Here is a 13,998-nt window from a genome sequence, read left to right as displayed (position 1 = left end):
GCATATTTTTGTCACATGATTAACTACTCAAATGATTACAATATAAGTATAGCCATCGTTGGTCATGTATGTGTAACAGTTGATCGATCTAGTATATCGTTTAATGTTATAATATTGAATATATTAAGCAAAAAAATGTTTAATTTTACTCATATCATATATTAAATTGGATAATTATAAAAATTAAGAATAACTACATGTTTATAACTATAAAATTAAAGAAAATAAACATTTGTAAAAAGCGTTAATTAGACACGTTTTCGACCTGAAACCCGTATAAACTCGTATTTTACAAACCCGAAATAGACCCGACTGATATTTTACCCCAACCCAAAATGTTCGAACCTTTAACCTCGCCGCCCGTTCGACCCGTTTGACAAGTCTACTTATAGGTAACACATCCATTCTACCAGACTAAAAAATAGGCTAATAGTTTAGAACCCGCGCAATGAATGCACGGTATTTATAGAATTTTTATTTTTGTATTACTTAATCATGCTAAATTAATACCTCATTAATTTTTTATATTTCACGTCATTATATTTTGATATGAGAAAAAAAATTGAATTGTAAAATTATTTAAGAAAACTGAGTAAAATTAAACTGTAAAATAATAATGGTATCTCATTAATTGTTCATTTTTCTCGTTATTGTATTTTGTTTGGAAAAAAAATTAAAACTGAAATTAATCCAAGTGAATTGAGTAATGTGCTTAAATGTATTTTTTTTACACCACAAAGCTAATGATTCCAATTTATAAATTCTCTCAATTTTTTTTATGAAAGTAAAATCAAAACGATTTATAGTTTTGTTTATACATAATATGAATAATATGAGTCAAGTCATTCTCAAATAATAGCATCAATAAAGATTTAATAGTTTATAGTTTTATATTATTTATACTTTAATTAAAATATTATAGTTTAGGATTAATTAATATAAATAATCCATACTATGGATGTTTTTTCTGTATTAATCCAAACTATGCATTAACTTACAAAAATCCCAACTATTCTACACACTTCCCATATTACACCAGAGTGACCAGCTACCTGAATAAGAGGTAACCCTTTGCTTAAAAGATTTCAAATCTCATTAGTTCCCTTCTCTTTCCCGAATTACCATTCTTTATCCCAGAACACATTTTTTTTTTTTGACAACTGTAAAGAGAGTTTCTACAATTTTATGGTCTACCGAGTCAGGCCATGTGCCACACTATTAAGGTGTCTCGGAATAAAACAAAAACTTAAACAATGAAAAAACCTTGCAAAACTACGAAGCTCCTCCAGGATGTCCTTAATCAGATGATCCATCTTTGTCAAATCAGCAATCTCATTGATCAATTGTAGGCAATCCGAAGAGATGTCCAGATGGAGAACATCTCCAGATCGCGCCCAAGAAACAACATCCCGGACACCGAGAACCTCGGCCTGAAGTGCTGATTCCGCTCTAGTACTCACCTGTCTGCGCATACACTCACGCCCCAGCTCATCATATGCCACCCATCCAAAAGTCGCCTTAAAGGAACGTTCCCAACTCGCGTCCACCTTAATCCGAAGAGCAGAACAAAGACCCGGTTGACCAATCATGTGAAATGGGATCCCATTCCGTAAGTCAGTTTTTTGCTGATCAATCCGATCCCCAACGCTCCCTCGAGACTCTTTCAGTGACCCCTTATTATCTACCTGGTTGTTTAGAAAATGCACTCTCTCATTGATAGAATCAAATAAGACACCAACCAAAACCTGAGGATTGTTAGCCAGACCTTCAAACTTTACCTTGTTTCGAATAATCCATAGACCCCAGATAATGGCAATGAAGAGTATAACTCTTTTCAGCCCTCCCTCCTGCTTTCTTAAATATTGAATCCAATCAATAATCCAGTCGGTCATATTTAGGTACTCTGCACCTTCCACCCTAATACCAAGCACCGACCCCGCCCAGATCCTAGCGGAGGAATCACAGTCCCTAAACAGATGCTCAACTGTCTCCAAATTACTATGCTCAGTTCCACACAATCCACAGAACACACCCGCCCCCATATTTCTTTGTTGAAACTCCCGCCCTACTGAGAGGGTACCCGTAAATATCCTCCATACAAGAATCTTCCAAGTGTTAGGGACCGGGAGAGTCCATAGCTGCTTCTGACAAAAGATCCAACCACGCTTACCAAGTCTAGTGAAATCCTTTTGTGAACCCTTTCTGGTCATATACTCCTCGAAAAATAGCCCATAGCCACTCTTTACCGTAAACATCCCATGTTTTGAAAAAGGCCAATAAACCTCATCTCTCAGTCTTTCCGTCCTAAGCCTGGTTGCCAGGATCCTTTCCGCATGTTCTTCTAAAAACACGGACCGTATGAACTCTTCATTCCATTGCCCATTTGGTGACACTAAATGGCCCACCTGCAAATCAACTAAATGAACATCCCCATGACCTAGCCAGCAGTCCCTAGGTTCCGGATACTCTCCTCCCACCCACCTTGAAGTCCAAACATTCAATCGAGAGTTACCACCAGGCTTCCAACCCAAAAAACCTTTGAGATTCTGAAAGCCATACAGGATGCTGCAAACTCCCCACGAGGAACTAGTACCTGAACAAGGTACCGATACCGCATCAACAATCTGAGTCCCAAACAATTTTTGCCTAAAAACCTTGCTGAAAAAAGACCTATCCCCCGAGATCAGACGCCATCCATGTTTAGCCAACAATGCTTTATTCAAACATTCAATATTGCGAATCCCCAACCCACCCTTACATTTAGGGAGGCTCAAGAAGTTTTTGCCACACCAGTGAACATTCTTCCCTAATTTACACCCCGTCCACCAAAATTGTGCCAAAAGAGAATTAATCTTTCTTGCCACACTTACCGGAATCTTAAAAACAGATAGAAAGAAATTTGAGAGATTGGAAAGGACCGAAGAAATTAGAGTCAACCGCCCCGCCGGTGAGAGAAAAATACCATTCCATGAGGAGATCCGCTTTGTAACATGATCCACCAATGCTTGAAATATATCCTTCTTAGACTCTTGAAATTCAGCTGGGATACCAAGATATTTCCCAATTCCTCTATTATTCCGGATGTTGAACCCTTTGAGAATTCGTTGTATCGCTGCAAGAGTCATATTCGGACTAAAGATGATTCCTGATTTTGCTGTATTTAATCTCTAGCCAGAGGCCTCACAATAATCCCTGATCAAAGTCATAAGGTGAGAAGCTGAGTCACCCTTATCCTTGAAGAAGAAAATTGCATCATCTGCAAAGAACAAGTGAGTCATAGGCTGTATCCCCCTGCATAAAGTAAACCCATGCAATCTGCCTGAATCTCGGGCATATTCAATATTCGCCGAAAGGACTTCCATACAGAGAAGGAAGAGAAAAGGAGACAGAGGATCTCCCTGACGAAGACCACACTTGGGCCTGAATTGAGGTAAAGGTATACCATTGATAAGCACCTCATAGCTCACAGTGGTAACACAGCTCATAATAAGTCTTACTATCTTCGGTGGGAAACCAAATTTGATCAACGTCATTTCCAAGAAGTCCCAGCGAATCCTGTCATACGCCTTACTCATATCCGCTTTAAACGCGCACCGCCCCTGCGAGCGTTTCTTGAAACGCGAAATGTTGTGAATCGCCTCATGGGCCAACAAAATATTATCGCTAATATTCCGTCCCGGCATAAAAGCATTTTGGAATTCACTAACCAGAGAACCCATAACCTTAGCAACCCGATTTGCAATACACTTGGTGACCACACGCATAATCACATTACACAGATTTATGGGCCGATAATCTGACACCCCTTCCGGAGTGTCATTTTTAGGGATAAGAGTAATAAAAGTTCTATTTGTTTCCCGTAAGACTCTCCCCGAGTTAAGAATGGACAACACCGCCTTTGTAAAAACCTGTTTAACCATGGACCAGCACTTTTGATAAAAACACGCCGGAATACCGTCCGGACCCGGAGCTTTAAAAGCCCCCATTTGAAATACTGCGGTACGTACCTCCTTTGCCGAAAAAGGTCTGGCTATACGATCCACCTCATCATGATCAAGCCGTAGTGATACGTGATTAATGACGCGCTCCAACGGCGTTGTATCAACTGGTGCCACATCATTACGGGAAGCCTGATACAAGTCCATGAAAGCATTTTGGAAAACTCCGCCGACCTCCTCGTCATCATACCTCCACTGACCATCTTCGCCTCTTATACCATGAATAAGATTCCTCCCAGACCTGCCTTTAACCCAGTTGAAGAACTTTGTACAAGTATCTCCCTCAACCGTCCACCGCATCTTTGCTCGTTGCTTCCAATACTTTTCAGCAGCTATTGCGAACTCCCGGAGTTCCTCATGGACTCGCGTATAGTTCTCTTCCCCTCCCCCCGAACAAGCAGCATTAATCCCAAGTTCCAATTTCTGGTCAAAATCATCCCACTTCTCATTCCATTCCGCCTTTTTATTCAAAGTCCATTTTTTAACGCAACTCCGAACTCTTGCCAACTTCTGAGTGATACGAAACGCCGGAGAACCATAGTCATCAATGACCCAAGCATTTCGAACCTGCTCCAAGCACTCCTCGTAGTCCAAAGCCCAAGCATCCAGTTTAAAGGGTCGTTTACCCGTGGTGCGGGTGAGATTCAGATCCACCTCAATCGGAGCATGGTCCGAAAGTTGAATTGGATAGTGTTTAATGCCAGTATCCGGGAAAGAAGACAGCCAGTCCTTAGAACCCATTGCTTTATCCAACCTTTCATAGACTCTCTTATCACCTTTTCTGTTGTTGCACCAAGTAAACCGCGGCCCCTTATACGGGATATCCACCAATTCATTTCTTAATTTCCACATAGAGAAATCCTCCACACCCTCAATCGGTCGTTGGCTAGTACTAAGTTTATCGCTTCTATATTCCACTTGATTGATATCCCCAACAATAAGGAAAGGAAGAGAACATACTTCAAGCCAACTCTCTAAGTCTAACAAAACCGGTGTCCGCATATGTACATTCGACGCACCATAAAAAAGAACAAGATACCATAATCGTCCATTATATTTCTCCACTAGAAAGATGATAAAATTATTACAAGCTTTGATTAACTTAAACTTCGACTTCCTTCTCCACCCAACCCATAGACCACCTAAAGCCCCAACCGCCTCCACCCCAAAACTCTCCACAAAACCAGAGGAGCGAAACATAGGGAAAATATGACTCGGACTACATTTAGTTTCCATTAGAAAAACAAAATCATAAAACTTACTACCTAATAACGCTCTTAATTTCGGAATTGTAGGGGCGAGCGTGTTATTTAGACCCCTACAATTCCACACAAGTCCCATCATGGCGAAAGAGGAGGTTGTGAAGGCCCAACCTCCGCAAAGCCATCAATATCAGCTGCCCCACCATTCACAGATGGAATTGATGAGTCACTTGAGTCCACCATAACCACATCTTCAATGTTAACCCTAAAAGCCCAAGGTTGCTGTGAAGTTGCTGCTACTGTCTTTGCCTGATCTTCCTGTGCGATTCCTGCACACCCCCTGCTCTTCTTAGCCAGGCGGTACAAAAACGCCATTGCATTTCCCATAGACAGTTTTGCCTCCTCAGGAAGAATATATGCTTTCTTCATTATCGCCATATCCATTGCCACACCATTTTTACCACCATTCACCCTCAACATCAGATCAACTCACCACTAATATGCATTACTGCCTCACCCACCTAACCAGATTATTCTCCCACCACATCGCCATCCACCACCACAGTGCCTTTACCAGTAGGCCGACACCACTACTTATTGCACCACTTTCCCACCGCCTAACCAGTAGGACACCTCCTTTTAACTCCTCAGATTTATAGCACCACTGTCCTTACCTCTCCCATCTCCAAATCCTAATTAATAAAACAAAATTCCACATATAAATCACAAATTTGAAATTTCTATGTGAAATTTTCCATATCTCTTCTAATTCCCAAATTTCTATTTCATATTAATCTTATATACATATAAATCGTTATTCATAATCACCAAAACCTTAGTTCAACTTTTTCTTCTTATAATTAGGTAGCATCTATTATCTAGGTTTCTTATTTTCTGGGTCAATTTCCGAAGGACGGTGGTGGGAACGAAGGAGAGGCAAGGCGGTGATAGGATGGTCAGGCGGCACACTTGTGGTTCGAAAGTGGCGGTGGTTGATGGGGTTGGGTGAGGTGGTATGGGTGGTGGTGTAGTTACAGAGGTGACATATTAGGTTGAATAATACGAAGTATGAAGAATTATTTAGAGGTATATTAATCACTTGTATTATTAGGAAATTTTATTAGAATAATTATTATTAACAATGCCATGTCATTGCCACATATTTGTTAACCTGAAATAATAGGTCAAAAATCGAGTAAATCTATTCTAAGAAAGGGATACCCAAAGTTGGGTTTATTTTGGAATTATATGTTGTTTGGATTATTTTCAGAAGATGGGGCATAGTTTGGATTATTGTTATGAATTAATCTTATAGTTTAGTGTTTAGTTAAAATTATATAATTTGATGAAAAGGTTAATTTTAATGAAAATAATTATATAATGAAATACATTGTAATTATTAATTTCCTTATTTAGTGAATACAATTAAATTATCAATAGTTTCCTTATTTAAAAAAAATACTTTTTTGAGGAAAAATTTGTGCATTCACCTACTCTTTTATTAGATAGGGGATTAAGTTAAATACGTAACTATCGGCATCGAAGTTTGGGCCAAATTTACCAAGCCCCTTTACCCACCACCTTATAAATAAACCCAAAAAAAAACACACATCTATCAGTTCACTTCCCCCACCGTCTCATCCTTTCACCCTTCCTAATTTTATTTGATTTATCACCGATGATGTAATCTTAGGTTAATAATATATGAGACCATGTCATCCTCTAACCCTATCACACTTACAGTAACATTCTCCAGGTTTAATATTATGTGAGTAGATTTAATATGTTGTGATTATATTTTTATTTTCCAATCCTCCTTATTCAAATTTTTTGTCAACTAAATTCAAGCACATGCAAAAAGAAAACATTGTGTTTGTGCCAAGATCGTATTTTATTTTAAGGGTTGGCATGTGCGGACCCACATAGTACTATACTGTAGCACTTGCTTACACCATACAACGAAAATATTGACAGAAAATTCGTAATTGCTACACCATTATTCCCATCATTAACTGCCATAATGACCAACTGGCCATTACCATAATGAAGTATTGACCTTCCATTCCTCGTTTGTTTTCAAGAATGATTTAATTACTCTCACTACATTTTTATTAATGATTTTGTATTTTCCCATATTCAGCTTTAAAGAATATTCCATAATTGATAAAAAAAAACTCTCACTTTTGCTATATATAAATGCTTATACAACCTCTCTAGACTCTTTTATCAGTTTTCTTAAATAGGTTTTCCTAATATATGCCCACAAGGCATAGGATAAGAAACCAAAAAAAGAAATAATTGAATGATATTTTTTTGGGAAATTGCAATATTCTATTAATTTTACTTTTCTTTACAAGAAATACATTTCTTTCTTTCCTATTTTGGTTTCTTATCTTATGCCTAGTAGGCATATGTCTTTGATGTTTGTAAGTATGGTAGGCTAATTCGATGAATAGCAATAACGGATTCAAAAAAAAAAAAACTTTTGTGAAAAGTTACTCTATTTTTAACTAAGAAAAAATATAATAGCTTCTTCTACACGGAAATATAAAATTACTCTATTTTTAACTAAGAATTAGACCAAAATATACCAAAAAAAAATTCAATTTCCAATGTCGCGGAACCCAGTGAAAAAGCTCTTGGCTCCACCACTAGTGATTGATGAATAGTATCTCAAGTTCGGTAAAGCTTTTGGCTCCACCAAAATATACCTGTAAATCTTGCTACACTAAATCAGAAATCCTGGGTCCATCCCTGAGGGTTGGTATGTTTTTTTTTAGATTAATTTTTTATTTTCTTGCTTTCAATTTGGATCCAATCTGTTGTCTAATTAATTTTTAATCAGTTTTTGCTCTTCCTATTCGTCAATTTTTTCTTTTAAAAACAAAGCGCAAAATAACTCATCGGTTGATCCTATAATTTATTAATAATTTTTTTTTGGTGAAATGTGAGCTTTTTGTATTAATATAGATAAACAATTACATGATAGTCCATTCTTAGTAAGCTATAGCAATCAATCTACAAAATTACATGAGATGAATATTAAGCAATGCTAACCAATCTCTATCCTTCAAAGCATTAAGTCTATCAAGCTTTTGTATAAAACGATGACGCATTTGAGTTGTAATTTCCTTGACTAATAGATCAGGCTTCCTCCCTTTGTGTTCCAGTCGACATATATTCCTTGCAAACCAGATGGGATATCAAGTAGCCATCTTTGCCATCCTGCAAATTCTTTCCTGGTTCTGTGAGAGACCAGACCTGCCTTTGAGATTAAGATGGAGCCATTGTTCCACTCCTGCAATCACCATACAACTGTAGACACAATCACTGAACATATGTTCATGTGATTCTGCAGCATCCTAACAGAGCAAACACCTATCAGAGATACAAACACCAAACTGTGCTAGTTTAGCTCGAGTGTTGAGAGCTTTCCTCTGAATTAGCCAGCCAATAAACGCATGTTTTGGTATATTCCAAGGATCTCAAACTTCCTTATACCATTGGACTGAGAGGGGGGGGGAGGGGGTTGTGGTCCCTGCAGCCAACAGTATCCAGACCTGACAGTGTAACCAGTAGGTTGCAGTACCCATTGATTACCTTGATAACCACCAGATAACAAGTCCCTCATTCTACAAATGTTTCTCCAGTTCCAGTTGGAATCTGGAGAAGGTTGATAGTTAGACCAAGAAACTCCTTTCAAATACACATTGTCAATCCACAAGACCCAAAGTCTATCAGCTTTAGTATATAACCAATGTACCAGTTTTCCAACACTTGCAACATTCCACACCTCAGCATTTTTAATCCTCAGTCCACCTTCTTTCTTACTGTAACAAATGTCATGCCAAGCCACCAAAGAGGATCTGTGATATTCAGTGCCACTATCCCACAAGAAAGTTCTACAGATAGCTTCAATTTGCTTTACTACACATTTAGGGATTAAGATAATAGAGGCCCAGTAGGTGTGCAAGGTGTTTAGCACAGAATTGATGAGTACAAGTCTCCCAGCATAGCTAAGCTTCCTTGCCCCTATCCCTCTGATTTTCCTTATAATTTTGTCAATGAGAATTCTGCAATCCTTCCTTTGTAGCCTACCAGGTTGTATTGGTACTCCCAAATATTTGAAAGGCAAGGTACCTTCCTGAAACTCTGAAATTTGAATAATATCCTCTTTCAGTCCAGCAGTTACACCATTGAATACATCCTCAGACTTAGCAGCATTCACTTTCAACCCAGATGCTGCAGAAAAAGTTGCCATAACTCTAAGAAGCAGCATAATAGACTGAACATCTCCCTTACAGAACATAAGAAGATCATCAGCAAATAAAAGGTGATTTAAATTGAGGCTTTTACATAAAGGATGATACCTAAAATACCATCTACCAGCTGCAAACTCCATTATTCTGGTTAGATATTCCATGCAAATACAGAATAATAGGGGGCAAAGAGGATCCCTCTGCCTCAGACCTCTTCTCCCAGGAAAATATCCAAAATGAGCTCTATTAAGGTTTAAAGTATAGGTTGGAGTAGTAAGACATTCCATAACCATACCTTGAAACTTCTGTGGAAAATTAAGAGCTTCAAGCATATGAGCCACAAACTGCCATTCAATTGTGTCATAAGCCTTCTGCAAATCAAGTTTGGATATGCATCTGGGAGAAGCCATGCCTCTATTATACAGTCTAACAAGATCCTGACATATAGGGATGTTCTCTAGGATGCTCCTTCCCTTAACAAAAGCTCCTTGATTCCTGCTGATGATATCAGGAAGAACCAAAGCCAGTCTTGCACATAGAAGTTTGGAGATTGTTTTATAAATCACATTACAACATGAGATAGGCCTGAAATGCTTGACACTGGTTGGTCTCTCCATCTTAGGGATAAGAGTAATAATGGTAGAGTTAATCTCTGACAAGAGCTTGCCAATATCAAAAAAATTAACCACTGCTGCACAGACCTCAACTCCTACAATGTCCCAAGAATCCCTAAAAAAATTGACTGCCATATCCATCAGGACCAGGAGATTTCCCCTTAGGGATACTAAAAGACATTGCTTAACTTCATCAGCTGTAACGGGCTTATTCAGGATTCACCAATGATCAACAGTACAACAAGCCCCTTGTCTCACTACAGTCTAATTCACCTTATCAGTTACTGTGTGAGAACCAAGGAGATCCTGATAGTAATCTAAGAATGCTCCTTGGATAGAATCTCCCTCAGTACATAAGACTCCTTCTTTATCCTCAATTTAGAACACGTTATTTAAGAAAATTCTTTTTTTAATAGCATGATAGAAGTAATTAGTATTCAAATCACCTTCTAAGGACCATTGGGTTTTGGTTTTTGAATCAAGAAACTATCTCTAGAGGAGATAAGTTCTCTAAGGTCCTGAGCCATATCCATTTCCTGCTGCAATAACTCAGGATCACCAGGACTACCAACAAGCAGTTTCTGAATATTCTCAAGGGTCATGTTTGCAATATTAGTATTGTTTTCAATATCAGAAAAACAACTCCTATTCGGACTCTTTAAAGTAGGCTTTAAAGCTTTAAGCTTCTTGATTAGAGAAAACATTCTGGTTCCTTGAAACTTAAGATTCCAAACATTCCTCACTATATCTTTGAAATGACTAGCAGTCCCCAGCATGTTGAAGTATTTGAAGTTTTGCTTGCCTCCCAAAGCAGCATGCCTATCCAACACAGTGCAAGGACAGTGAACAAACAAACCTTCAGGATGAAAATGTGCATAACTATCACCAAACATATCCAGCTAATCTTGATTCCCCATAGCTCTATCCAACCTACTATAGACTCTAGCAGATGGATTTTGTTTATTTGACCAGGTAAAAAGAGCTCCAGTAGAGGGAATATCTTCCATACCACAAATAGAAACACAACCTTGGAAGTGCTCCATTTCTGCATCAGTTGTATTTCCTCCAAGTCTTTCCACAGGTGACATAACAGTATTGAAATCCCCTAGCCATAACCAAGGATCATTGCAGACATTGGAGATTTCCTTAAGAGTATTCCATAATGCCACTCTCTCCTCCAAACCATTAAAAGCATAAATCATTGTAAGCTGAAATGTCTTATTATCAGTTCTGGAGTAAACTATCATATGAATATGCTGAGCACTATAGGATATAAAGTTAACATCAAAACAATCTAGTTTTCACATTATCCAAATTCTGCCTCCCTTATGCCAACTGTAGTTAGTGGAAATGCTCCATCCATCACATATTGAGGTATCTTTTTTCATTAGAGTTCCAGGTTTCAGCATAGTTTCTAATAAGCCAAACAAACCTACCCCATTATTGTGCATAAACCATTTAACCACCTTCTACTTATTCAGGTCATTGAGACCCCTCACATTCCAGAAACCTATACTATGCATTGAGAGTTTCTCCAGGATCGGAGGGTCCTTACCACTCTCTGCTACCCCCCCCCCCCCAGGAGCATTATTTGCTGAATTTGGCAGAAAGTCTCACCCCCACCACATTCTCTTGTCTATTCAACCTCATGATTTGTTTCGCTGGAGTAGTTCGTATTGGGACAGATCTAACACTATGTAGAGGAGGAAAGTTTGTTGGAGTTAGTATGGGAGAGGAGGACATAATTTCTACCACAGCATCATTAGACACAGTTCTCTTAACTGGCCTCCACACTTGCTTCTGTTGTCGCTTAGGCTTAGAAGGTTTCTTAACAGGTTTTCTGCACTGTGTAGCATTATGCCCTATCCCATTACAACTTATACAAGAGATAGGTTTCCATTCATACTCAACAGGTACAAAAACCACATTCCCAGACTCATCCAAAAATTTTACTTTCTCAGGTAAAGTTTGATCCATAGACAATTCCACCATAACCGTAGCATAGCTTAGGCGAATTTTATCATGAGTCTCCTGATCTTTTTGAACAAACTTACCCACCAACCCTGCAATTGCTGGTAAACAACTCCCCAAGAATTTTAGAGGAATGTTAAAGAGTTTCACCCACACAGGGACAACATCAACTTTTGCTTTAACAAGTTCCATATCCACAGTTCAAGGCTTAATAACAATAGGTTTATTATCAAATAGATAATAACCAGACTGTAATAGTGCCTCCCTATCCTCATATTTGGTAAATCTAACAATGAAAACGCCATTATCTAGAAAAGAGAGACTGTCAATGCCAAACCTATCCCAGACACGATAAATATAATCTTCTACCATAGCCCAGGGAGCGTTCGCACCCAAAATATAGCACATAACAGAATGATTCCAGAACTCTACCTCTGTTTTGATATCATCATGTGTAAACTGTAGAAGTTCCTCAATCTCTTCCTCCTCATTAATTGTTGGCATTATTGGGACGTCCTTTCCTCCATGGCGAAGTATCCATCCTTCTTGCAGCTCACCATCATCTTCAGGGAGTTCTAATACAAGGATACCATGAATATCATGCATAGACCGAGTTTTCCTGGTATCAGATGATGATGGAGCAGCAAAGGTAATATCTTTTGGACCATCGTGAGTTTTATCATTTATGACAACCTGTTTTTGTGAATTTTGAGTATTTTTCGATGAAGAAGATGATGAAATTAAAGGGGAAAAACGATTTTGTGTTACTTTCACGGCCGTCATTGTTAACTTCTAGGTTAAGACTTTAGAGATGACTTCTCTCTAGGTTAATAATTACTCCCTCATATTCTCTATGTTCTTCCACAATTATTTTTGGGTAGAATTTAGTGGAAGGAAGATATGTGGATGTAAATGAAAATAAGAGAGAGAATATGGGATCATAAGATATTATAGCCACAAAAGATAGATAAATAAGGAAAGTGGAATATTTTTGTGAATTCGCCATTTTAGGAAATGTAGAAGATGTTAGAGAATAAGAGGGAGTAATAGGTAATGAAAAATAATTAAACCATATTGGAAATCAATTCTTATATATGTATTTATAAATTTCTAAATAATCTTTTTTTGTTTCAAATGAAGTTTTAGTGTAAGTCCTATGTAAGCAATTGTAACACCCCCGAAAAGCAGACAGGCAGCTCAAAATGGCTCTTTTTATTAACAATAAACAGCAGCGGAAAAAAATAATATAATATCCCAAAAAATAATAATAAAATAAAATAATAATAATAATAATAATAAAATAATACTCCCTCCAATTTGCTATTTTCTTCCCCTTTGATATGGGCACAAGAATTAAGGGTGAGAATATATATTATTAATTAACCCTTATGATATTTTTTTTATCCGCTAATACGAAAATATAGTTAATATCGAAAAGACGGGTACATAAGATAACAAGACGGAACTATGATTTGGCACTAAAATCAACGTGGCTTACGACATGTAGTTTGAAACCTTTGAATGCCATGTATTTTGTAAAAGTTACGTGGAAGTCAGTAGGAAAATGTTATCCAATTAGAATTCTTCAAAGCTAAGTTTCCACTTACTATAAATAGGAAGCTTTGCATTGATACGTGCCTAATGTACGGTCTTTTTGGCCTATTTCAGCACGTATTTCCATGCATTTATGTACTGTTTTTATAGTATTTTGCCCCGAATTGGCTACTTTGGTGTATTCTGTCCTTTTTGTAGGGATAATCGCGAAAGAAGCGAAACCATGCTCCATTTCGTCCTTTTTGCATGCATTTAGAGGAGACGGGATTGTCCCAGAGTGAGATGCTGCACTTGAAGTGTCGTTGCACGCATTACGAAGCATTTGGGTGAAGACGTGAGCTGAATTGAAGACCCAAGTGGTCTATCGAGTTGACTGATGGTCCATCGAGCTGTTTATAGG

General features: G+C 38.0%; 1 protein-coding gene across 1 annotated transcript; it reads right to left on the bottom strand.

Moving 5' to 3' along the window:
* Positions 1–10,972: 10,972 nt before the first annotated feature.
* On the bottom strand, positions 10,973–12,236 carry LOC141614460 (uncharacterized). Its single transcript, XM_074433205.1, has 2 exons — positions 11,719–12,236; positions 10,973–11,336 (listed from the first exon to the last, which is right to left on the bottom strand). The coding sequence occupies exons 1-2, from the start codon at positions 12,234–12,236 to the stop codon at positions 10,973–10,975; spliced, it is 882 nt and encodes a 293-aa protein (XP_074289306.1).
* Positions 12,237–13,998: the final 1,762 nt, after the last annotated feature.

This window comes from Silene latifolia, chromosome 11, assembly GCF_048544455.1.
Source record: "Silene latifolia isolate original U9 population chromosome 11, ASM4854445v1, whole genome shotgun sequence".
NCBI classification, from domain to species: Eukaryota; Viridiplantae; Streptophyta; class Magnoliopsida; order Caryophyllales; family Caryophyllaceae; genus Silene; species Silene latifolia.
The sequence above is the reverse complement of the archived record's forward strand: the minus strand, read 5'-3'. Positions and strand labels throughout refer to the sequence as shown.

Excerpts from the sequence above, each read along its gene's own strand:
- LOC141614460 (XM_074433205.1), bottom strand. The coding sequence starts at position 12,236 with ATGGAACTTGTTAAAGCAAAAGTTGATGTTGTCCCTGTGTGGGTGAAA. Across the intron at positions 11,337-11,718 it reads CCAGCGAAACAAATCATGAG|TGCTCAGCATATTCATATGA; the intron begins GTTGAATAGACA and ends TATATCCTATAG.